We start from the raw sequence: 27,609 nt of genomic DNA on the forward strand, positions 1-27,609 counted from the left end.
CATATAACATTTTTCCTTTTTTATTGGTGTATTATAATTAGGCATAATAATGGAATTCATTGTTACATATTCATACATGCACAAAACAGTATAATTTGGTCAATTTCCCTGTATAACCACATTTTCTTTATCCATTCATCTACTGATGGAGGTTTATGGTTGACTTCATAATATGGCTACTGTGAACAGTGCCGCAGTGATCATGACACTTTTTGACATATTGATTTCATACAGAGTATGACATCTTTTTGACATACTGATTTCAGATGCTTTGGGTAAACATCCAAGAGTGGGATTGTTGTATTATGTGGTAATTCTATTTGTAATTTTTTTGAGGAACCCCCATCTTGAGTTTCCCATAATGGCTGTACTAATTTACATTCTCACAGCACTGTACAGGAATCCCTTTTCTCTACATCCTTGCCAACACTTATCTTCCATCTTTTTGGTAATAGTCACTGTGAAAGGTGTGAGATAATATCCCTTTGTGATTTTAATTTGCAATTCCTTATGATTAGTGATGTTGCGTTTTTTTCTCCATAATCTGCTGGCCATTTGTATGTCCTCTTTTGAAAAATGTCTATTTAGGTCCTTGCCCATTTCTTTTTTCACTTTGGTGGTGCGGGGGATTGAACCCAGGTCCTCATGCATGCTAAGCATCACTCTACCACCGAGTTATATCCCAAGCCCCCACTGCCCATTTTTAATTGGAGTAATTGCTTTCTTTGTATAGAGTTGTTTGAGTTCCTTATATCTTTTGGATATTAGCGACTTATCAGATGTATGGGTTGTACATGTTTTCTCTCAATCTATAGGTTGTGTCTTCAGTCTTTTGTTTCCTTTCTTGTATAGAACCCTTTTATTTTGGTGTAATCTCATCTATTTTTGCTTTTGTTGTCTCCATGTTGGTCAAATGTATATTTGCCTAGAGCAATGCCAAATTTTCTTCTTGTAGTTTTACAGTTTCAGATCTCACTTAAGTCTTTAATCCGTTTTGAGTTGATTTTTGTACATGGTGTGAGATAAGAATCCAGTTTCATTTGTCTGCATATGAATATCCAGTTTTCCAAACAACACTGTCCAAAATATACTCCTTTCCTCAATGTTTATTCTTAGAAACTTTGTCAAAAATAGAGGGTTCATTTCTGGGCTCTCTATTGTATTTGTTGGTTGATGAATTTACTTCTATGCCAGTACTATACTGTTTTATACTGTAGTTTTGTAGTATGGTAGTGTGATGCCTCCTCCTTTGTTCTTTTAGTCCATGATTGCCTTGGCTATTCAGGGTCTTCTATGGTTCCCTAAGAATTTTAGGATTGTTTTCTATCACTATGAAAAACAAGAATTTGGGTAGGGATTGCACTGAATCTGTCTGTGGATCACTGTGGGAAGTATGAACATAATCATGGTATTTATTTCTTCTATCCATGAGCAGAGGTTATCTTTCTACTTACTTGTGTCTTCTCCAGTCTCTTTCATTAATGTTTTAGTCTTCAGTGTGTAGGACTTTTATTGCCTTGGTTAAATTTATTCCTAAGTATTTTTAAAAGTAGTTACTGTAAATGGGATTGTATTCTTGATTGCTTTTCCAGAATATGCATTATTAGTGTATAGAAATACTACTTGTTTTTATATGTAGATTTTGTACCCTGAAACTTCACTGTATTCTTTCATCAGTTCAAATGTTTTTTTTTTTTGGTGGAATCTAAAGAGTTTTCTGTCTATATGATCATGTCATCAGCAAACAGCAACAGTTTTTCATTTTATTTCTCCCTTTTGCCTAATTTCCAAGAACTTCCAATATTATGTTAAATGGAAGCGATGAGAGTGGGCATCCTTGTCTTGATCTTCTAGATCTTCAAAGAAAGAGTTTCAGTTGTTCACCACTGAGCATGATATTAGCTGTGAGCATATCATGTCTGGCCTACACGCATTAAAGTATATTCCTTCTATACCTCATTTATTAGAATTTTTTTTGTCAAAGGGTACTATATTTTGTCAAATGCTTTTTCTGTACCTAATGAGATGATAAGATTTTTGTCCTTCACTCTGTGAATGTGATAAACAATATTCATTGATTTGTGTATGTTGAAGCATCTTTTCTTCCAAGGAATAAATCCCACTTGAACGAGGTGAATAATACTTTTAATGCATTGTGGAATTTGATGTGCTAGTTATTTTGCTGAGGATTCCTGAATCTATGTTCATCAGGAATACTGGCCAGCAGGTTTCCTTTCTTGTGATTTCCTTGTCTTACTTTAGGATCAATGGTTGTTAAGTAACATATGGAATGAGGGAATGACACAACTGAAGCACAAAACACCAGCAAAATAACAGAAGTCACAAGAATATTCTTCTTGTGACATCTTATTGGCAAATATCAACAATATTACCAATGAAATTACTTTCAAAGTATAAAACAATGAAAACACCACAAAGAGCAACAGCAATAATAATACTCGCCAACACATTATTTACCATAAACTAGGTAGGGGTTCTTCTAAGCACATTATGTCTATTAACTCTTATGATCCTCACAACAATCTCTGCGGTAGACACTATCGTTATTCCTATTTGGTGGATGAAAGTCACAGGCACAGAGGTCAGGGAACTTTCCCATGGTCAACTGGCTGGTGAGGCTGAGCTTGAAGTGGGCCCATACCCATTATTCTGGAGTCTGTGCTTCTTACTATTATACTGTCTCTCTAAACCACTTGAAACATTTTTCAGGTTTCTTTTTTCTTTTAGAATTCCATTGCCTCTTCCTTGGACTTTATAGTAGACAGACTTAGTTTCTAATGCACGTACTATGACTTTCATACTCTATGACCTTTGCCACATTATTAACCTTTTTGAACCTCTGCTTTCTCATCTCTAAGGTAAGAAAAATCCAATTTAACAGAATGGTTGTGAACGACTAGATAAAGCTAATGACTAAAAAGTCCCTTGCACAGAGACCAAGTACATTACTGAGTGTTTATTTCCATTCTCGTTCAGGTCCTCATTACTGCACATCAAGGTCACTGCTGCAAGAGACTCCTATCTGATCTTGCCAGGCTGAGTAAGGCAAGGGACATGAGGACTAGCTGCTTGCTATGAAATTCCTAGGACATGTTTTAGGGAGACACATTTGTATTGGGCCAGGAGAGCAGCCAGTGTGCACTGCCAAAGTCAAGTGAAGGTCATTTGATCAATAAACACACGTGGAAGCCCATATAGAGACACCATGCTACATAATGGAGGAAAAACTGTGTAAAACCTCATAATAACCTCCTTCTCATAGCTGAGATATGCCACAGTGATTTCTAACCAGAAAGAGAAGAGTCACTTTGGGGACATTTTAAAACCACACTTCCCCAGGTCTGTCAGTGGGCCTAATGTGGAAAAGCCAGTAAGTGTATCTGATATTATAACTCACATCGTTATAACTCTGATGTGAACCAATGGTTGAAAAATAATGTTCTAGAGAGAGGAACACATAACAGATCAAATAATACATAAAAATTTAAATTTCAGTACAATGGAATAAATATCAGAATGAAGTTATACAAAATAAATTACAGAAGCACATAATAAAAGCTCACTTGCTGAATGCCCTCTATGAAAGAGATACTGTACATATTTTATAATGTTCATTTGTATCTAATCAATATTTAATAAAAGTGAATCTATATATAATCAGTGGGAGTTGAGCTAAAAAGGTAGGGGAGAAAGTTGTAACAGGCAGATCAGAATTCAAGTTTCTGCGGAGCTTGCAGAAGGTTTCCCTGGCATTTGACCTCAGCTCTCCTGATGTTCAGAGTGAGTCAGGTGAGCAGAGCCTGCAAGGCAAGCTCAGCCGGGCTCTCATTCCTGTAGTTTCTGGTTACACAGGGAACCTGAAGGGCTTCACCAGAACTTCTGGCATCCAGTTCCTGCTCGTTAGCACAGTGGGATCAGAGGATCTTCAAACTGTGTGGTAATTGATCATATTATCCTCCTGGTGAAAACCTGTGACAGCATTCTTTTAACCTATATGGAGAACTTTCAAAACTCCCCTTTCTGACCCATTGCCACCCAACCACAGTAGTCATTTCAGTCACTTGGATTTCTCAACCTTTCCCCATGTATCATGTTCCTAGATACTGCTCTGCTGCTGGCTCATCCTGCTCAGTCTGGAAGCAATTTCCTATTTATTCAACAAGCAAATTAAGGGCAACCAGGTGCCCAGTCCTGGTCCAGACATATCTCATTATCCTTATCTTTTTTTCAGGCTCCACCATGGGTTCTAGCTCTCCTAGAAGTGGTGAAAGGTGAGCTGTGAGGATGATGATATCATCCCTCCAAAATACCTGCTTATGTCTTATATCAGTTGAACTTCTGAGAGTGCAGTTTTTATTTGTATTCTTTACTAGGCCCAGTTATTGGGTGGGATTCTCTCTCAGACCCCCAAAAAATTAATAAACTGATGCTAAATTAGAACAGATAGAAGCTTCAGAAAACTGTGATTCCAATCATGAAATTACTACTTTGGGACGCATAAGCTGCTGCTTGTGTCTCAGGGCAAAGAGGACAAGCAAAGGGAGAGAAGTGTTCAACTTAGAAGCAGCAGAGTAATGGACCAACTGCCTGATTGCTAATGCAGTGCAGAATTCACAGCTGAGTTTTCTTTTAAGCTCCAAGGGGTGTGACTAATTAAGAAAAAGACATCTAGTGCTCATTTCCCTCTTAGGAAACTTCTTTATCCAAAGCCTGTGACATGACATCATTATATAGTACAGTCCACCTCTCCAGAGTGAGGTGCTCTCAGGAAGGGAGATTTTTCTGACCTTCCGTGGATCTCTAAACTCCCAGTGGCTGCCAGGTTCTTGCAGCAAATGGAAAAGAAACCAAATCTCAGCAGAGGGCATTGTGAGCTTATGGATTTGATCACTTCTGTGAAAGATATCTGCTGAGAATCACGGGGGAGAAAATCAGATTGCAATGTTTCCTGCTCCCTTCCTCCTTCCCCAATGTTATATCATTTTGGATCATTTGAATTGTATATGGCTTTCTATTTAAATCAGTCATTTGCTGGCAGCAAAACTAGAACATTTCCTGTTTTTCCTCTCACTGTAATCAGAATTTGGCTGTCCAAATTAGGACTGCCCTAATTACTCCTCAGCAGGTGCCAATCCGGGGGAGAGCAATAAATGAAAAGAGAGGAAGTGAGGACACCTCGAATCTTCAGACCCATACAACAAGAAAACATTTTCTCTCTAGACCTGGAAAACCTGATTAAGAAACAAGCAATGTGCACCATGGGGCCGTGTGTTGTGTGTGCGTGTGTGTGTGTGACTGTGCACTGCTGCATAACAAGCATAAAGATGATTTTCTATTTATTCCCCTTCAACTCTTCACAGATTATTTTCCCAGACCCTGAGATAAATCCAACCTAGACCTGTAATTCAGCAGCCATGGCATATCATCTCAGGCATCCCCCTATTTGTGGAGTACTCTGGGAATGAGTACTAAAAAGTGGACACCACTCCAGAAATTATGGCCTGGAGAGATGTTAACGGGGTCTAGTCTCTTGGAAAGAAATCAGGATAATCTTGAGAACCATGATATGCTAACAACCAAAAGAACTGTGTTCTAGCAGACAGTGCAAAAGGTAGAAGCTTCCTGCTTGAACAAAATGGTGAATAGAAATGAGAGAAGCAACTCAATTCCTATAGGCAGAATAGACCCCAGTGAATAAAACTATTCTTGTTCCTGCCTAAAACCATCACTCCAATTATGCATGAGATCCCATGCTTGCTTACCCAGTCAAAAGCACAGTTTCAGTAATTCTCCCTATTCTTTCCTACCACCAATTTTCTCTTTCCCTAATCATTTTCTTAACATATAGATATGCATTTACTTCTCCTATTTAAAATAACATTCCATATAACAACAACAACAACAACAAAACAAACAAACAATCAAAAAAATAACCCTTTATGTGGGCTCACTTCTCCAGCCACTAACCCATTTCTGTGTTTTCTGGGCAGCAAAACTCATAAAAGTTTTGCTTATATTTACAATTTCTCTACTTCCCCTTCCATCCTTCTCTCTCTCTCTCTCTCCCCCCCCAAAATAGCTCTCATGATGGTCACTAATGACCTCCATGCAGTCCATTCTCAGTTCTAATGATGACCTAATAGGAGTATTTGACCCAGCTGATCACCTCCCTCTTCACTTGGTTTCTACAACACCATATTCTCTTGACTTCTCTCCTATTCCCTTGTTGTTCTTCTTAGTGTCCTTTGTTGTTTCTTCATTCTGCAAACTTCTGTTTTTTCTTTTTTCTGTGCCATATATATACTCACTCCTGTGGAGATTTCATCTAGTAACATGGTTTTAAATATCCCATATATAGTAGGTATATGTCAATGTCTGGCAAATATCTATCTTCAGGCCATAGCTCCCTCTATTTGATTCAACTCTCTACTCCATTTCTCCAAGTGGATATAACAGGCCCTCCAAATTTAAATCTTGGCCTATTTGATCCTAAACTTGCAGTGTCCTCCATCTTAATAGCTGGCAACTTACCTTTTCACAATGGAAATAATAAGTCCTAAGAGTCATTTTGCCACCTTTCTTTCTCTCATACCCTATGTCCAATCTGGCAAGGAACTTTGTTCACTGTTGCTTGATTTCTTATCTTGATTACCACAATAGCCCAATTGGTCCCCTTGCTTCCAATCTTGTCTCCCTATAATCCATTTTCAGTACTTATATTTTAAGTGTAAGTAAGAGCATGCTGCTCCTAGCACAATTCCTGCAATGGCACCCATTTCACTGAGTAAACTTCACATCACAACAGTGGGCTGGCCTTGTCCTCATGGCCATCCTCTAATACTCACTTCATTACTGCCTCTGTGATTCTGGCTACCTTGCTGTTCTTGAAAAGGGTCATGCAGAGTTCTGCCTTAGGGCCTCGTCCTCTGCCAGGGTACTCGTTTTCCAGATACCTTGCCTAACTCTCCAGCCTTTCCTCAACCTCGACTCTACAGGGCCTCCTTGGAATACTGACTAAACTTCTAACTACATTCTCCCACACTCACCTCAGTACTTATTATCTTCTGAAATTCCTTATGTTTATGTATTATATTTACTTATTATTTATCTCCTCTCTCCCATCCCAACAGATGTAAGCCACATAAAGGCAGATGTTTAATCTGCTTTTTCACCACTGTATCTACAAACTCTCTTATGAGTACTCCATAAACATTTGTTAAATGAATGAAATCCTAGAAATGAAGTAAATAATTGTTTTAAGGATGAAATAATAAACTGTGTTAATAATTACTGAGATGAAAGAATATTCTGACAAATTTAGGCAATTAATCTTGGGATACTGAAATAATTGAACATGGAATCATAGAACTACTGGAGATATCTTGACAGAAATGGAGAAACACTGAGAACAAATCCCTGAGGTTCAAAAAAAGAAAAGGAAATTAAATTAAAGAAATGGAGTGAATTTGGAATCATGGACAAGATTCTGAAGCGATTATAAAAGGCAGTTTGTGAACAGTGAGAAAGTGGTCCTCTCCAGGAGCTAGGAAGGTCTTTCAAAGAACAAGACACATGACTTTGTTCCTTTCCTGATTTAAATGAAGAAATGACAAATTTGGCTTTCAGTTGTTTTGACTTTGTTCTCAAGATCTGACTGTGTTAGTTTGCCTTTCATCACTGTGACCAAAATAGACAAGAACGTCTTGGAGAAGAAAAAGTTTATTTGGGGCTCATGATTTTGTTGGTCTCCATCCGTAGATTGTCAACTCCATTGTTCTTGGCCCAGGTAAGGGCCTTCATGGGGGAGGGCCCAGCAGAGGAATGCTGCTCAGTTCATGGTGAGACCAGAAAGAAGGGGCAGGGGCAGAAGAGGAGGGAGAGGGGCCACAGGAAAGAAACATCCTTCCAGGGCATTTCCCAAATGACCCATCTGATCCAGCCATGTCCCACTTCCCTACAGTTACCATCCAGTCACTCAAACTAGGATGGAGTGATAACCTCACAACTCCCATAATATAATCACTTTACCTCTGCACATTCTTACATTAACACAGGGGTTCTTTTTTGGGGGAAGGGCACCTCATATCCAACCCATAACACTGATATTTTCACTTCTGAACATTTCTGTATTGTCTAACATGAGATTTTTTGGGGACATCTCCTATCCAAACATGGCCTAAAATGAGAATTCCTAAGGAATAGTTCAGTAGAGCAGGAGAAGTAGGTCCTGAAAGTGAAGGGTTGGGAAGATTTCTGAACAAATACTTGGAGTATTGTCCACAGCTGGCTTTTACATGCACATTTTGGGGAGACACAGTAAGCGGGGTACTGTTTGCCTTAAAAGTGTTATAATTGGGAGATACCAGAAAGAAACCTGATACAATCTCTTGTAGGGCAGAAGATGAAAAATACAGGTGCCACAGGTGGTAGTCAAGGCAGCCATCACCACCACACACTGCTATCAACAAAACAGAAGCTCATCTTTGTGTGAGGGGGGACATACTATTTTACTTAAAAACAATTTTTTTTAAAAAGTTAGTATTTTTTAAAAACCTCTTGAGAAAAGAAAAGAACTATCATTATCCCTTTTTGCAGATGAGGAAGTTAAGACAGAGAGACTGGGTTAGCTGTTCAAGTTCATATAACTAGTAGGCAGAAAGCTGGTATTCACACTTGGGCTGCAGGGCCTGCTCTTGAACTAGAGTCCATGTTCTTAGTTAGAAAACCAAAGGGGCTCCTGAAGTATTGAGTGATACATAGTTATCTTAAGAAGTAGATTCCAAAATTCCTCAACTTTGTCTTGTTAGGTTGAACTTCTTCTTGTTTTTTTCTTTTCAGGACATACATAAAGAAGCTAAAAGATTGCTTCTAAAATCAAGAATGACATGGAATTTGGAAGAATAGCTTAAAATTTTTTGATGACAGAATGAAGATTTAAAAATACCTTAATAGACTTCAATAAGGAGTTAAAAATAACATTACATTTAATGGGTAAATGTAAGATCTTAAATTTATGTTTTAAAAAAAACCCACAGTGGAGCTGGGGTTGTGGCTCAGTGGTAGATCACTCGCCTAGTAAGTGCGAGGTGCTGGGTTCGATCCTCAGCACCGCATATAAATAAATAAAATAAAAATATTGTGTCCAACAACTAAAAAAAAAAAAAAAACCAAACCACAGCAATAGAAAAGATAATGCTAATTTCAACCAGTGTTTCTTCCTAACGTTTCCTTATTCTCTGTAGCCAACTAACAGTCAAACCTAAAAATTTTACCTCTTTAATTCCTCTTGAGCTGTCTACTTCCCCTCCATTATCCCTTTCTTTCCCCTAAATTCAGGGACTTAATCTCTCTCCCCTCTACTTGCCCACTCTCACTTTTCTAGTCCACCTTAAAAAATACTCAGAAAATCTCCCTGAAGCACAGGCCTGTGCCTGGTGCTGTCTACCCACACCCAGTCAGTGGCTGTCCACTACCTAGTTTTAAAAGGCCCCGCTCCTGGAGCTTGGCATTCAAGACCCTGCAGTTTGACTACAGCGTTCCTTTCCAAGCCTGCACATTCACTCACTTGTTCTTCCCTCCCCAATGTACCCCCAGTTCCTTGACATTGCTCTGGTTCCTTTCTTCCCCTGCCTAAGACTCTCTAAATCCTCCTCTTTTTCCAGAAGCCTGGTTCATATCCTTCCCTCAGTGATTTCTTTCTCCCTTACCTTACCATATTTCCTGTCATAAATTAGTGGTGTGAAGATTATATATAAAATTATGATCATTTGTCTCATATTTCCCTTTCTATCCTTTATAATATAAGTTCATTAGAGGTAGAATCAGTCACTGATTAAGTTCTTTCTTCCCACACACTTACACAGTGTCTTGGCACATGCTCAGTAAATAGCTAACAGATGCTTGAACACACTCTGTGCTATTTTGGCTGAGGTCCAAAGCCATGGGATCATCTGAGTTTTGACTGGACCCTCCAGAATGGTGAACCAAAATAATCCTTTTCTCTATATAAGCTAATTGGCTCAAACATTTTATTATAGCATCTTAAAGCAGACTAATACACATAGCTTCCAGTCACATCTCATGTTGAGAGGCAGGATCAAAAATTACGATAAAAAGAGCACCTGTGATGAATAATGTTGCAAGAATTTTAAAATTTTCTGTCAAAATATGGTGAATAACAATACTATAAAAATGACTACAAGAGGCATTTAGATTCTAGAGTCAACTTTATTATAGTCAGGTTATATAACTTCTTATTATTTGTGAGAAATTATTGGGTACTCATAATCAGATATAAGAAAAAGAGGGCAGAACTTGCTTTTTTTAAAAGTTTTAAATTTAATGGAAGTTCAACATAGTCATAAAAGCAAAATTAAAATGCAATGCTTTCAAAATGTCATTATTTAAAGACATTTTTACTATTTATGCTTTAAAATTTAAAATATGCTATTAGATTCTCATTTGGTATGTGAGACATTGGTACAACTTTTTAACTGCTTTGGAATTAGGTTTTGTGCAACTGAAAAAAACAATATGTATGGCTCAGAAATTCCAATCTCAAGACAGATATCCTAAGTCAGTGTCTTTCACAGGTGTTATTTATAATTTTATACCCTCCATTAAAATATAGATGAAAAGGCTCTTTTTTAACAGTTGGATGTATTTTCTTTTCTCTTTGAATATTATTTCTATTTCACTTCCTCAATGAATTTTATCCTAATGGGATATATGGAATTTTCTGCAAAAAATATTTATACGAATTTGAATCTAAAAAATATAAATTTAAGATTTCTGTTAACACAACAATATACTTTTTAGCCTTTTTATCTGAATTAGTATAGTAAATATTTTTAAATACTCTATTATAAGTTATTCATTATATGTATAATTTTAACCCCAAAATAATTTTTGATGAATTAATAATTGAATGAAAAAAATAAAATATTATTGGGAGTGCATCTCGGTAAAGTGGTTGGGTTTCTTTAACTGGTTCACGTAGGTGTGCACAAATACCACTTATTGCTGGAAAGAAGAAGGTTGAGCATTCATCTATACTGTATTACTCTGTCTGATTAATCTCCCCTAAACACTGCTTTCGGACTCACTTAGTATTTACTATACAATGTTTATATTTCCAAGTCTCATTTTTTAAAAAGACTATGTTGCTTGGTCTTACTCTTTCTATTCAACATTATCTCCTACTACCTTCCATTGAGAGCTCTATTCCAGCCAAACTTCCTTCTCATCGTTCCCTCCAAAGGCAAGGCAACTATGCTAGTGCTTCCCCTCCGCCCCGGCAGAGCTGCACCTCCCTAAGTGTCATCTCCCCAGCACATATGCCTCCTTCTGCAAAGTCACTCCTGGCTGCCACCATCCTTTTCCAGTCTTGCTCATGTTTTGCTCTTTCTGCCCTAAGAGTACGTCTTATAAAGTTATCACCTTTGCAGTACAGTTACTATGTTCTGTAACTCTCTATCCTTAGTTATATATCACATACATGTTAGAAAATTACCACACATTCCTATTTTGTGTGTGTGTGTGAGAGAGTGTCTGTGTGTGTGGTGCTGGGGACTGAACTCCAGCCTTGTACATGTGAGTCAAGCACTCTACCAACTGAGCCATATGCCCAGCCCACATTCCTTTCTTTGATAATTGTCCTATGTCTTGCCAACAAGATCATCATTTGTTCCTAAATTTGTTTTCTGTGAGAAGGACTATGATCTCTTCCATAAGCCCAGAAAGGTTTTTCAACCCAAAGAAAATATATCAGACGTATAACTAACCATTTTCAAGTTTGTAACATTAGTTTTTCATTTCTAGTGATATTGAAAACATCACCACAAAACTGTCCTTTTGTGAAGGTAGGAAGCTTATAGATCAAACATCAGGGAGAATACATTTGTAAGGATGAAAAAGAAGTACTTCACAGATTATTAAGAGTTTCAAATTGCTCTACTTAAAGGATCTTTTCACTCACCAGATGGACTAATCAAGGTTTGAAATTTCCTTGAGGACGGCAAACCTTACAATTCTAGAGTCTCATGAAAATCAAGGCTGACACCCTCCGCTGGGCCACTCCAGGGTAGTCTTATGTGTCTCTGATTCTTGGTCTCTTTCATTCCTTCAGTCAGGATGACTATGGAAGAATCTAAAAGCCTATTTCTATGAAACATGTTCTATCAGGCCCCCTGAAAAATTCAGGAGTGATCTTTTTTCTTAAGGTGGAAGTTAGGCAACAAAGATAGTATCATTAATCAGAGCCACCCCCGGGGTTCTAAAGTGACTTTGCTTAGGCCCTAGCAGAAGCTCTACCTGTAGGCTGCAGAGCAGGTGTCCTTGTACTCCTGGAGCTTCACACACACCATGTTGAGGAACTGATCTGAATATGCACTCAAGTCATGCATCAGGTTCATGAGGTCTTGCACCGTCTTCTCCACGATGATAGTGCTCTGGAAATGAATGAAAAAGAGGACACAGAAACTCATGAGATTTCCGTGCTCAGGTAATGTGTAGGACAAGGAAGGAAAAATGAAGGGATGTAATAATTGAAGACACTTGAACTCTCCTGAAGGATGTGACATTTAAAAACATGGACAAATATCAAGAACAAAATTAGTATCTTACATCCTACTGGGTCTTCCAAAGACCTGTGAAGGTATTTTCTCTGGAATGACATAGGATAAGGATTTGCAAACTGATTTTGAGGAATTCTTGTCAGTCACAAGATATCTCTTTGTTTTTTAAGAAAGAAAATGCATATTCAGTTGGAGCCTGATTTTCAACCTTCAGGGTTCTTCTTTGAGAGGAGTGACCTATGATAAGCAGCACAAAGAAAAAGCCTTTCATGGTTTATTTTGAAAGTTTCAAAACTATCAATCTATTAACAACAACATTTGTATTGTCTTAAAGCTTGTAGAACGTTTTCACATGCACAGCATATGTTTTCTCACTCGAGACTCACATAATCATCATGACTATCATGAACATTTATGGGGCTCTTGCAAGTGCAGGGTACAGTGCTAAGCACTTTGCATGCATCAGCTCATTTATTCCTCTCGACACCCCTACCCATCACCCCAAATCACCCCTAGTCAAAGGAAGTGTAAAGAAACTTGGAAAGATGAAGCAAATAAAGCAAGGGCTCCAGGCTTTGCTCTCTTCACCAAACTGTTTTGTCTCAGCGCTAGTCCTGAGTTCTGCTCACAGCTCAAACATTTTCCCATGATCAGAGTATATTACTGTGTTAGTCAACTTTCCATTATTCTAACAAATAACTGAGATAATCAACTTATAAAGAGAAAAGGTTTATTTTGGCTCATAGTTTGGAGGTTTTGGTCCATGACTGACTGGCCTCGTGGCTTTGGGACTATGGCAAGGGCATCATGGCAGAAGTGCACAGCAGAGGAGAACTGCTCATCTAATGGCCAGCAGCAAGAGGAGGAGGAGGAGGAGGAGGAGGAAGGGCTGGGGTTCCAAAACCTCCTTCAAGGGCATGCCTCCAGTGGCCTGAAGACCTCCCAGTAGACCCTATACTCTTGGGGGTTCTCTCCAACTTCCCAACAGCACCACTCTGGGGAACAGGCCTTTAACATAACATCCGGGCCTCTGGAGACATTTCAAATCCAAACTGTAACAACATCATCGTCACCACTACAGGAACAGGATCCAAACAGACTCAGACATATTTTAAAACTGAATTAAAGAACTATCCAAAGGGAAAAATAATAAGCCCACTTTAAAGTTGGATAGATAGTACTGTGCCACAAATCAGTGTTATATCTGAAAAGAGGCATATTCAATTAGCTGTAAATCTCTGATTAAGAAAAAGACTGAGTCTTTAAAACCATTAGTTCATGTCTCTTTCAAAAGGAGCAGAATTACATGGGAGTAAATATTAATCACATGCTTAGCAACCTGGAATCCTTTGGTCAATAACAAGTGTGTTGAATATTTATTTGTGTAAAATCACATAGGCTATAGTAGACTCAGGCATAAAAGTAAACATTAAAAACATTTTTCTAGTGACCTATGAAGGAATCAAAGGCATTTTATTATGCTTAAATACAGGCTATAGGATACAGGGTTTTGACTAATTTTTTTTTTTAATAAAGAATGGATAAAAGTGTATAGCTTTTCTCAACACAAAGGAGGATTAGCTTGAATTATGACTTACATTTGCATGCTTATTCAAGATGATTTGGTTGTAGAGGTTTCTGTCTTTTTTCCCCTTCCCCTCCCCTTTCCATTCTCAGTAAAATAATTAGAAGGAGAGAAGAAAGGAACAGTTATATTCTGTAAGGCAAACCTCTTAGGAAACCAAATTACAGTCTCTATAGAATCCCCACAAGTTCAACTTCCTTTTCTGTATTGATTTTAAGATTAAAGCACTGCAGCTTCACCCTGATCCATAATCCCATTCCTCTGTATTTGTGAGTGAGTGACAGGAATTGATTCTGCCTGGCTACATGTCCCCATGCGTAGAAACATCTAAAATTCTCATCCTGATTCAGAACACAGGGTATCCTAAAACAAGTGGACAGCAATTAATAAAGGAGAGAGGAGTCAGCCATCCTAACGGAGCCCATTTAATATCTAAAGCATTGCAGGGAAGATGAGCACAGGGAGATTACTCTAATTATTAAGAGAAAGAGCCTGGTTCTATTCCCAATCGCAGTATTGATAGTCATGTCTGGGGTAGCTTGGGTATCCCCTTCCTTTCTTCTGATTCAGTTTAGTACTCTGATAACCAAGGATAATTTGATCACTCTCATGACTCATGTATTCAATTTGCTCATCATTACACTACCTTGACATTGCTGAATCACAGTGTAATAGTTCTCAAGTCATCACAGGTACGTGTGGCCTTCCTGACTACACTGCCGAATTCTCAGGAGGGATCTTTCTCCTTTCCTTTTTGTTCAGCTCCCATGATTCCTTTCTCTCCTTGTTTATAGTTTCTCAGGACCTTCGGGATTATACTACTAATAAAAGAATGTTAATGAACATTTCTCTGAATGTCATATATGTGAGGGATGTTTGATACAGATGTCTCTGCATTTTGAAATCTCTTGCTGTGAAGTAGGTTTGCACTGTATTTACCACAGTGCATCTGGGTGACAAGAACTGCACTGATGACATCTGTAGGGGCAGAGGTGACCGCAAGCATCTCTGCCCCTTCCTTGGAGGTTCATGTTTGCGGGGTGAGAAGGATGTACAGCAGGGAATGGTCAGAATGGCATGGCTTAATTCTAATGGCTGTGCTCAGCACACACCTAGGTGATGCTATATGATTACATACAATTTTCCAGCTATTTGGTTGGTTTACCTTGTCATGGCAGCACTCTGGATAATCAATCACTACATTCTCTTCAAGGAAAATGACACTGCAGTTTGCAAAATGATGGGGATTTTTACAGGAAAAAAAAATGTTCCCATTTTTTGAGAAGTTATAACAATTTCCAAATCAGTGGCTCTGACAGATAAATGTTGAAAATATTAAATTTTTAACAAAGTCAATCCTGTTTTTTTATTTGATCTCTTTAGCATCATAATGACTCTATTAATTTTGAGGTTTGCCAATGCAGAATATAAGGACTTTATAATAAGTAAGATCTTGACTTTATTCATTATAGTTTCTATTAAATACATTACAAACGATTGATATTTGTTTAGCAACAACTCACTTCACATTTCTTGGAACTTAAAAGCAGGTCATATGGTCTGAGTATGACATAAAAAGTGAGGAGAAAAGGACAGGTGAGGCGATTAAAAAAAGTTGCTATGAAAAATAAACAGCCAAAGTTGATGACAAGGATACAAAGTGATCTAAGAAGTGAATCTATAAGAACCAGCTCTTTGGTCCTGCACATTGAAGAGGAATCACTGAGGACCGAGGGTGAAGCTTGATTGTGGAACACTTGAAGGGCATGCGCCATCCCCAGCATACCAACATAAACAGAACAGGGAATGAAGATGTTCAGACCGTGGAGACACAGTCCATTCTGTTTGTCAAAATGGGGTTCTACAGCATGACATTAATATAGAAAATTGACTCCAAGCTCAAAAAACTTGAAAAAAAAATGGTGAGTTAAAACTAAAGTGGTTCTTTTACTAGAAGACTTTGAAAACCTTTAATATGCTCTCATTGTGAATTTTGAAGAAGTGTATATAGTATTCAGTCTTCTCCTTAACTACTGAAATAATTGTTTTTTCTCATGGCCCATCTTTTTACATCTACTAGAACAATGTTCTAGAACATGGTTTGGAAATGTCTCTTTCCTGATTGCTCTGTCAAGGACACTAAAGACCAATGACATGCTTGACAAGTATTACTACCAGTGTTCTTCATAGTGGAGAAATCAGGTCTGTTCCTTCTTGACCTACACCCTGTCCTACACTCCAGGCCTCTTAAGCTCTGGCCCTGTCTACCTGTTTAGCCTTCCTTCCATCTCTACTGAGCCCCTGCTCTAACCACACTGAGTCACCAGCAGCTGCTTGCTTGCACCAGGATAATCCCTGCTTCTGTCCCTTTGTGCCTCCTGATCTCTATACCTGGAACAGTCTTCCTTCCTCATGACTCTTATCCTTGAAGATTCACCAAAGGGTTGCTTGGTCTAACGTAAATGCCAGTCTTCTGTGCTTCAGCCTAGTCTAAATCATCTTTTAAAAAATTATATCTCCCACTGACTAAATAATTTCAGCCTAGTCTTTAAATGGTCTATGGTAACCACCGGTTCACTTGGCTGTCTCTTCCACTACACTGTAAATTCTTTTTGACCAGTGACTCTACCCTAGCTAAGTATCTAACACACTGCAGGTGCTCATTAATTGTTTATTAAATAAGTTATGCACTGCACATTCAGAAGACGGTGAAAAGATAAATTTGGAATACAATTATAATGCTCAGTAGTGGGTCAAAAACCTGAGTAAAGTGGACCATAGCCTACTTACTACTGTTATGAACACATCTTGATTCCCAAGGTTCTAAGGACTAAACATTTATTGTAGCTGAAGGTCTTAGATAGTTCTGCAAAACACTTAATTTCATCCAATTATCTTAGTTTCTATAACACATTTATACATAAAACAAAATATGCTAATTAGAGATTTAAAGATATATAAATTAACTCACAATTTAGAAAAACAAACAAGGTTTGAAGGATGCTGTCTTTATGTGTGCTGTTCTAGCTCCTGTGCAGGGATGGTTCAGAGATGATGAAAGAACCTAGGATTCTGGGAAACTGCTATAGAAGAATTGGAAGGAAAACATGGTCATAAAAATCCACTCACTACCTCAGGTACACACACTGCGTCCCCATGATACACAGAGGAAGTTGTGGAATGAGGGGGTGTCACAAATTCTTGATGATGACAATAACCGTTGTTTATTGAAGGATAATCAACTACAAGTTAGCAAAACATATCATACCACACTGTCCTTCCAGTTACTATCAGCAAGAAATAGTAACTGGCTACTAAACAATGAAAATACCTACAAACACAACCGTGACAGAGGCCGAAAGGAAACCTGCCTTCTGTTTTTTGGCCCATGTTGTGATTTGTGTGATGTTTCAACTGTTCTGAATGGGTCTGCTCTTTACTGAACCAGTTGGTAAAAGGCCACAAGTTCAGAAATTGGTGCCTGAGGAACTGCCACTGCTATTCCACTAAATCATCTGTCAAAAAATTATATCTCCCACTGAAATGTATGCTCCTATTCATCAAAGGACAAGAATACACACATTCATAACAATTTTATTTAAAATGGTCAAAAAGAAGAGCAAGTTTCAGATCTATCAATAGGCGTGAGCAAATAAATTGTGGTATATTCATTCAATGAATACTGCAGAGCAATGATAAAGGACAAATGTACACAATGACAGGGATGAGTCATACAGAATTTATGCTTAGATAAAAGTGATCAGACATAAGTAGTATAAGTGTAAGATTTTATTATTATTGTAGTTTAAAAACAGGCAAAAGAAATCTCTGGAGAAGTCAGAATACTGGCTCCCCTGGGAAGGGGCAGGTCCTGAAGGGGAAGAAAGAACCTTCTTCAAGAAAGAAACTGGTGCCAGGCATGGTGATGCATACTGTAATCCCAGTGGCTTGGGAGGCTGAGACAGAAGGATCGAGAGTTCAAAGCCAGCCTCAGCAAAAGCAAGGCACTAAGCAACTCAGTTGCTAAATAAAATACAAAATAGGGCTGGGGATGTGGCTCAGTGGTTGAGTGCCCCTGAGTTCAATCCGAGGCCCACCCACCCCTCCCCCCAAAAAAGGAAAAAAAAAAAAAAAGGAACGCTCAACTTCTAGCCTGGGATGTAGCTCAGTGATAGAGCACTTGCCTAAAATATTTGAGACCCTACGCTTGATCCCCAGTAGAAAAAAAAAAAAAAATCCTGACTGGGTAGCTGTTCCTTTAACTTCTTTGTTATAATATTTTTTTTTAATTTTTTATTGTTGGCTGTTCAAAACATTACATAGTTCTTGATATATCATATTTCACACTTTGATTCAAGTGGGTTATGAGCTCCCATTTTTACCCCATATACAGATTGCAGAATTACATCAGTTACACATCCATTGATTTACATATTGCCATACTAGTGTCTGTTGTGTTCTGCTGCCTTTCCTATCCTCTACTATCCCCCCTCCCCTCCCCTCCCCTCCCCTCTTCTCTCTCTGCCCCCTCTACTGACATTCATTTGTCCCCCTTGTTTGTTATAATATTTTGTGTACTTTTAATCGCCTCCCCACTGTTCCATAAGATTCCTTAAAAGAGGGAAAATAGGCACATAAAAGGCACTGTCTATGTAAAGAGCAATCCATTACCTGTCAGAGGAAGGAGGAGAAAAGAATAAAAAGCAGATCACTGAAGATATGCTCCTTGTTCCCAAAGAAAATCTCAAGGCTAAGCTAAAAACTGGAAATAACTCAAATGTCCGTTGACAACAGAACAGAAAGTAAAATTCTGAAACAGCCACATAGTTAGATATTGCAGAGCAATGCAAAACAACAAACTAGTGGTGCACACAAGAATTCTCATGCATGAACATCACAGACATAATGCTGAAGCAGCCAGTAGTCACCAAAGAGTATGTATACCATTAGATTCCATTTATGTGAAGCTCAAAATAAGGCAAAGAGAGTTTATGGTGGCAGAAGTCAGAATAGAGTTATTTTTGCTGGAGCCAGGGGAGACTGACTAGGAAGGGCATCTGGCTAGTGGCTGTGGGAGGGGCATTTAAACCTCAATTTTAAATAACTCATCTCTAACCATTGGCACCTTTTCAAAAACTTTTCAGAACTCCATCTGTATGTATCCTATCATAATGGTTTTTACTTAGGGAGTATTTAAAACTGTGACTATGTAGCAGTGTTGCTGGCCATGCTACTACTGACCACCAGCTGAGAACTAGTCTAAAGAGGATCAGAAGGAAAATAACTAATTGAGAAGAAAATGATTTATTAATTAAATATGGTCTCTGTGCCAAATATTAGACAAACTTTAGGAGATGCAAAGCCAAACAAGACACAGTTCCTGCCTTTTAACAATCTTAGATGGAAAGACAAATGGGTTCACAAATAAAGACAATAAAATATCGGTGCTATGATGGGAACTGTATATTATACGGGAGAGGCACAGAAGAAAGAGTTAATGGGGCTATGGTGGAAGGCTAGAGAAAATGGTGAGAAGGAAAAATTCACAATTGAAATGAGTTCTAAAATATAAATAGCAATTTACAGGCTGAACAAAGATGAAAGAAAAGTACTTCAGGTTGATGCAAAGTGTGAATGCGACATAGCATGGGACTCAGAGAATTGCAAGTCGTTCTTTGTGGTTGGGTTGAAGGCTGTGTGTGTGTGTGTGTGTGTGTGTGTGTGTGTGTCTGTTTGTGTGTGACGAAAGAGAAAGAAAGAAAGAAAGAAAGAAAGATCAACTTGAAGGGCAGGCTGAGAGGCCGTCAGAAGTGAAATAATGAAAGTCCTTTTATAATACATTATATGTGTATATATATATATATATATATATATATATATATATATATATATATATATATATATATAGAACATTTTGAATATCCTTCTTTTTCAGCAAGAAAATCCAACAAAGTAATCTAATCTGATGACACTAGTCACTACGTGACCCACTTCAAATGCAGGAAGGTACTCTTGCAAAGTTCCACTGCTCAGAAAAGATGAATATACTTATATAGCAGACATGGAAAAATATTCTGAGGTTCTTTCACCAGGTTCAAGAATAAGGGAGAATTTACAAATAGGCTTAAACAAAGAAAATATGAAGTCAAATTTTGGATATTTAGAAAAAAGTATATCCCTTTAGGATCCATGTTTCTTTTTTCTTTTTTGCTGGTACTGGGGATTGAATCCAGGATCTCATGCACACCAGCAAATACTCTGCCATGAGCCACATCTCCAGGCCTAGAATTCATAAAAGTGATTATAAAGTTCATTTGCCAGTTAAAAACTTGGAAATATATATGATATAAATCATTGATAATGTATTTTTAAGCATTTTGGGTAGATAATCACTTATGTTTGAATAAAATCTATGTCTAACATATTTTACAAGCACAGTTGACTATGAGCTTATTTGGGATTTGTGATTTCATCTTCAAAACAAAGCAAAACAAAATAGCAGGAAAGGGGAATGAAACAAAAAGCATCAACAGTATGCTCAATTAGACTGTGAGCTCCTAGGGGGCAACTTCCTTTCCCTGGATAATATTAGGTAATAAGAAATGTCTGTTGACTTCTATTTATATCAGTGAAATGCTATGGCTAAGTTATCAATTCCCCTGGATATATAATAAAATCCAGAAAGTGGAAAGAGTAGAAAATATCCTCAACATATATCCTCTCTCTCTCTCTCTGTCTTTCAATAGTACCGTAAAGTTGCTCCTCAGCAAAATAGAAAGCACTATATGTTAGGAAACTTATGGATTATGTAACATTAGTAGCTACAGTACTTCTTTTGTGTCAAGAAATATTCTTGGTTAAAAAATATAGGCTCTTCTTTCTGGGGGTGATGCTAATCTAGTTAGGCTAACATCACTCAGAATAGAAAAAGGTGATATTCCAATAGCAGATGAAAATATGTGCAAAAAGGCAATTTAGGAAATAGAAGCAAAAAGGTAGGGGAGGCTGGTCTGGGATGTGGAGGATGGGTGAGGTTTGGATGCTTGGAGAGCTGAGGCAAGGTATTCCAGGCAAGAGAAGGGTGCAGGCAAAGGCTGGGGACAAGGGATGAGCTGGTCTTGTGTAGCAAACAGGAGAAAAATATGACTGGAGGAAGGGATTCCCACGGAGAAATCAGGGGAGTTGGGGCTGACTGGAGAAGAGGAACCAGTTTGTGGAAAACCTGAATGATAGGCAGGCTGAGGGTCTCCTGCACCTCGAAAGCAGCAAGGCAGTGTATGAGATAGTGGAGCTTGGAGTCCTAATTCTAGAGCTGAAAGCAACCCTTGTTCTCCAGTTGAAAAAAAGAGTCATAATAAATACAAATCTTAAAAGATCTGGCAACATGCATAGATAGATAGCCCAATCATGATATTTCAAAAGCTAAAGTCCAAGTCTCTCAATTCCCTTTGGCCAAAGCTGATGATAAAAGCATCAAAAAGAAAAAAAAAATATTGAATTGGTTATGTTTACTGAAAAACACATGAAAATCCAAAGAAGAAAGAAAATCAGAAAAAGACTTATTTGTCACAATTTGGGTTGACAAATCAAATCTCCTTTGAAAATGGGCAAAGAGAAAGTATTGAGTATTTGCTTGGTCTTTTCAGTAGAAACTGTATTTTCGTATTACCAAATAGGGAAAAGACTACTTTAAGAATGCCAGCTAATACATGGAGATGTAACTGAATTAGAAAATCATTTTGTAGCCAAACAGTGGGTTCAGGTAAAAGCTAGCCATTGGTACTGAAACAAACAAGAGACTTGACCGAGAAATGAACATTCCTTGTACCAAAGTTAATACCACATGGATTACTTTATGATCAGACAAAGAAAACCACACATGGGGTAGAGGTCAGAGGGATATAGGCCTCATCCAGACATCATCCCAGCATCACTCTCACGAAAGGACCTAAACAGAACCTGGAAGACTGGCTGAGTCGAGGAGACAGAATTTGAAGTTGGAGGAGACCAAGGCAGCTAGAGTTTTGTGAGGAAAAATACTGGAGAAGAGGTAGCTGCACAAATAGAGGGAGAGAAAAGATGATGTGATGAAGTGAAAGGGAGGGGCAGAGGGAAATGGCCAGGAGGAGGGGGAGGGAAAGAGGGAGGAAGAATGAGAGAGAGAGAGAGACAGACAGGAGAGCAGGCAGGAGACAGTGCAGGCAATCCCGGAGCTCTTCAGAAGGGTCCCTTTAACCCTTCAGCTGAGTATTGATCTACGTCAAGGAAACCACTAGAGCCAGAGAGAAGTGTTTGAAAGAAGCAGGAAGAACAGTCTACAGAGTTCACCCAGCTCAGGAATGGCCCATGGTCCCACCGGCTAGGGTGGAAGAACCTCCTAACAAATCGGTGTGGGCAAAACCCTCAGAAAAGAAATGTGACAGTAAGGGGTTCAAACTGGTCTCAGATAAAGACTGCTCTAGAAAAATCTGACAAAGCTCAGAAGCATGGCATGATCAAAATAATCTCCCCAAATTTATATGTGTTTCCAGAGTTCAGCAACATTCAAAGGACTATAACAAAATTCAGCATTTAACAATGTAAAAATAAAATTACATGTTCTGCATCACTCCAAATTTACTTGGCATGGAAGAATATGGGAAAATACCCAAGAAAAAAGAAAATTAATCAAAAGAGATCCAGTAGTACACAGATAATAAAATCAGTAGAAAGAAGGTTGAAATACCTATGATAAATGTGATTCTATGCTTCAAAATGTAAAGGAATATACGAACATGATAAGAAGAGAAGTGAAAAACATAGCAAAAGAAACTATTCAAACTAAAACACACACAGAGAAATGGATGATAAAATAGAACAGCTAGTGAACTGTGGGACAATGTCAAGTAATCTAATACACTCGCATCTTTAGTTTCCAAAGAAGGTAGAGGACAAAGAGAAGGAAAGGAGATAGAATGGCCGCAAACTTCCCAAAATGGATGAAAAATACAAGTTCACAGATTCCAGAAGTTCAATAAACCTCAAGTAGAAGACAACAAAAACAATAGCAAGGTCCACTATAGCCAAATTGCTGAAAACCAGAGATAAACAGAAAATCAAAAACAGAGGGGGGTGGGAAAGGATGAAGGAAATAAGATTGGGAAAGAAAAAATAAGTCAGGCCTTCTGATTTCCAGGTCAATGTTATCTTTACTAGCCCCTACTGTGCCCCCTCCTGGGAAAAGGGTGTTAGACATAGATGAACTGGGCAGGCACACTGGGCATGGTCTAAAGAAGGGAGAGTTCAGGGCAAGGAGGTGATTACGGACCTGGCAGGAGACTAGAATGGCTTGGACAGTCGTGGCATGAGGTAAAGATGATTAACAGAGAATAAAGAACAGAGCTATAGACAAAAAGGAGGAGGAAGAAGAGCGGAGGAGGAGAAGGAGAGGAAGGGGAGGAGAGAACAACCTTTGACAGAAGCTAAGGAAGAGGGCTTGGGCTTCCTGTCTCACCATGTGGTCTTTCTAGCTGGGCCTCATGCTCCCTCCCCCCGCCCCCACTCCGTCACCATGTGATGCAGCCTTGGGGCTCTTCATGGGAGCTAGCTGATGCTGGCACCATGCCCTAGAGCCTCCACCACTAATTCCTGAAAAATGGTTCTGCTACAAATGATGGGAATATTATTTTTTTCCCTTTAGAGTACAAAACACTCTGAGAAGATGCCTATATTGACTTAAGAACCAGCAAACACACCAAGAAGTAGTGTTCAATTCAGTTTGAAGAATGATTTTGAAATCATGATAAATATTCCTCAAAGTAGCAAGGGCCATTCGGCTTCAAAGTTCAGCTGAAGAACAATGACAAAAGTGAATTTCTGTCAACGCCACCTTGTAGTCTAAGGAAAGATTAATAGTTCCAAGGTCTCATTCTGACAGTGAAAGTGAATATTCTGCTTTCAATTTAAAGGATGATGAAGAGCTTTCTCAGAATACGAAGAGGAGACTAATGCAGTCATAGCCAAAAGATTCAAGCCTAGAATAGAGTTTCAGCTCTTGTTTGAAAAGAAACACCTTCAAAGAAAATTTAAAAAGATAAAACAAGCAACTTAGCAGAGTATTTTGAGACTCACAGCAGTTTAAAAGTTTTCACCTCTGATAGAACACTGCAGAAACCAAAGAGAGCTAACCTGGATCTGCCAACTCTGCGTAATCTATTCAGTAAGGTTTCTCCTTCCTTTTCTAAGGAACTTGCACAACTCTATGAGGAACTTAGTCATATGAACAATGGTTTCATGAATGGATGCTACAGTTACTCCTTGAGTTGTGCTTGATGGTTTGGGTTCTAAGATTTACCATAAAGGTTTTGAAGCACTATGCTGCAGGACTTTATTCATGTTGCCAACTCTGACTTCTTTCCTGAAACCAATGTGAAATTAGTCCTTAATTTTATAACTGAAGAAGTCCTTGATCATATTGGGACTTTATGACATTGCGGGGATCGACTAGACTGGATAATAATCCAATGTAAAGGAGATTCATCTTTAGAACTATACTTTCCATCCACATTTGGATGTTGAGAGGAGATGACAGCCAGCAAATTATTGGACAGTAATCATCTTTGTGTAATATACATATTGTAGCATCTACTGACTACCTCATTGCTTTTCTCAGTGGGATCATGTAAAAGAGAGTTGTTGTAACGGGCTCCGGTCTAAAGTGACTACATCTAATCCTTATACTAAAGAACATCCTATGGAAATTCTCTTATGGATAAACAGTCTGGATCTCTACCTCTTAGTTCCCTGACTCATATCTCACAAACTCTTATTCCTAACATAAGGTGGATGTTCAGGCTACTAATAAAGTATCAGTGGATAACTAGATAACTTTTCCTACAATGGACTTTCTTTTCCAGATGTTTACCAGCAGTGTTGGGGGCATTCCTAGTCAGTAGTAATCTGACACTCCAAGATCAGTTAACTGAATTTAGCTATGATAAACTTATAAATACCTAGGAGGGAATTGATGGAGTGAAGTATTTATTGATTTCTTGGAAAAGGAAGAGGAGACTTGAAGCTTTCCTTTATTCTTGAACTTTCCGTGAAAGGGTTGTTAAACCCCACCTGCCTTTCCTCCAGTCAAAAGTGCTGTGTTTACATCTAACATCAGATTATTTTCCCAACATATGACATTTAATATTGGTCAGAGGAGATGGCATCAATTAGAACCCCTGATTGGCCTGGCTGTTATATGATCTCTAGCTTAATGCAGTGGTCCTCAACTTGGGAAAAATGTGCCTTCCATTTGCTACCTCTCTGCACTTCTTGCTGGAACAAACAGTGTGCACAGGGGCTATTTGTAACTGGATGTTTTAAAATTCTTTTATACTAAAAATACTATTCCTAATTTCTGAGGGCCTTTTAGCACTTCTGGAGTTGATTGTTTGCAAGTATATACATTCCAGAGTATAGAAATACAGGTACAGCCATCACATAAATCTGCTTTATTTGCTGTTGTATATGTCAGGACCAGTGAGTGTGATGGAGAAGGCAGAGCATTTCTCGCTGTTTCTGAGACAACTTAACAAAAGGTGTAGATTGAAAAGTCAGTGCTGCTGTTTTCTTCTTTAGGCGAGAAGGTAGAGGTAAGAAAAGCACAGGAAGTACACAGGTATAGACCTAACATAGAACATAAACAATAGGTCATGATATTTGGAACGATGAATATCTGTGCCTTGACTTTGACCTTCATGATACAAGTGAGAAGTCAGTTTAGAGAAGTAAAATAAATTGATTTCTAAGTATTTTCAAGATAAAAGAAAATAAAAACATTTCATTATTCTTATAAATTGATGTATTTTTCTTTTCCTGAGTGGTGAGTGGTGTATTATTGGCTGGCTATGAATCAATCTTGAGTTTTCTGTCAAGTAGACATAAAACTCACTGTAAGACATTTCAATTTTTTTTAAAGTGACAATTTCAAGGCTTCTAAGTATTTACACAAGCCTTCTTAAGCAGGGAAAAAAATAGATAACCTTGGTTACTGTTATCAGCTTATAGTCTTTACATACTCCCTGAAATATTTCATACTTGGAAATGAAATTCTTCATTAAAATATCAGTGTAATAAAATATTTACTGCATCAGCAGTTTTAACTTAAAAAAAAAAAAAAGGATGCAGTTACAAGGAAAAGGGATAGTGTAAGGGCATCTGACTTTTAAATAACAAAACCAACCACTCATGAAATCCCAGGGAAGAAAGAAGAAACTGGGAAGATTTATTCCATCTAACATTGTTCCTGGGAATTTTACTTCCCTGTTGTATATTTCTAAATGTTCTCTTTCTGCTTAAAGAGCCCCAAATTATTCCATGTGTTAAAGGCTAGGTATACACATTTAAAAAAAAAACCTTAATTCTTTTCCTTAACAAAACCAATACAAGTTCTCTTAAAAAGGCAATTTACTTAAAGAAGAAAATTAATAACAAGAAGTAGTATAAAAGTAAAAAGGAATTAAAAGGATCAAAGATAAATGAGGTTACAAAGAATAGATGGATATTTAAAGATAACTTTATTCTAACTCTTATTGATCTTGATTGAACAAAGTAAGATTCCCAAGAACCATGGTTTCCTTTCTCAAGTTTTGGATATAAACATAAAGAGTTTACATTGTAATATAAATGTGAATGTTAAAATGAGCTGCCTACCTACCATTCATCCATCAATCCATCCAATTTTTACTGGAGTGGCATCCATTATGTGCCTGGCCCTGCCACTGTGCTTTTCTTTGGGAACATAAGAGTACAACAGTTTACACACACACACACACACACCACACACACACACACACACACACATTTTCTGCCTCCTGATGTTTATAGTTTAGATAAATAAACAAAACAGGAGATTGTAATAAAATGTGGCATAATAGGTCCAAGTACTTTATATGCATTATCTTATTTAACTCACTGTAAGTCTTACTTAAATTTCTATAAAACAGTTCCTATTGTTACCCCTGTTTTACAGTTGAGAAAATAAAAGTACCAAGAGGTGAAAAAGTTGTCCATGATCACACAACTAGAAAGTAATAGTTACATAGAGAATCGGAACTTAAGCAGCCTGATCCCAGAGTCCATTTCCTAGTCAGTATTTTTGTTGCTTTTAGTAAATACACAAACACCGTAAGTGATGCATTCTAGCTATCCAGGCAGTCTACGGTGTCTGGTGTAGCAAGGTCAAGATGAAAAAGGACTAACAGGAAGAAGCTTATTGCACCTTAAGACAACAGTTACAATGGTGGGGTTGTTAGACCAAAATCAGGTTTGTGGATGGATAGCTATGAAAGGAGTATATGCGAGGGAAGAGAGACGGTCACCTGAGATGTGTCAGTGAAAGGGAGATGAGAGGAACTCAGCCAGTGGACAAGACAGAGTCAGAACAGGAAACAAACC

The 27,609-nt window shown here is 38.1% G+C and overlaps 1 protein-coding gene and 1 pseudogene across 1 annotated transcript in view; one reads left to right on the plus strand and one right to left on the minus strand.

Annotated features, from left to right (window-relative positions):
- Exoc4 (exocyst complex component 4) overlaps positions 1 to 27,609 on the minus strand; it is a 765,522-nt gene that overhangs the window by 150,658 nt on the left and 587,255 nt on the right. Inside the window, exon 12 of the mRNA XM_027950110.2 lies at positions 12,334 to 12,470. Coding sequence (XP_027805911.2) covers positions 12,334 to 12,470 — 137 coding nt within the window. The remainder of the gene's footprint in view (positions 1 to 12,333; positions 12,471 to 27,609) is intronic.
- LOC114104126 (origin recognition complex subunit 2 pseudogene) lies at positions 23,806 to 25,254 on the plus strand (annotated as a pseudogene).

Source organism: Marmota flaviventris, chromosome 1 (genome assembly GCF_047511675.1).
Source record: "Marmota flaviventris isolate mMarFla1 chromosome 1, mMarFla1.hap1, whole genome shotgun sequence".
NCBI lineage: Eukaryota > Metazoa > Chordata > Mammalia > Rodentia > Sciuridae > Marmota > Marmota flaviventris.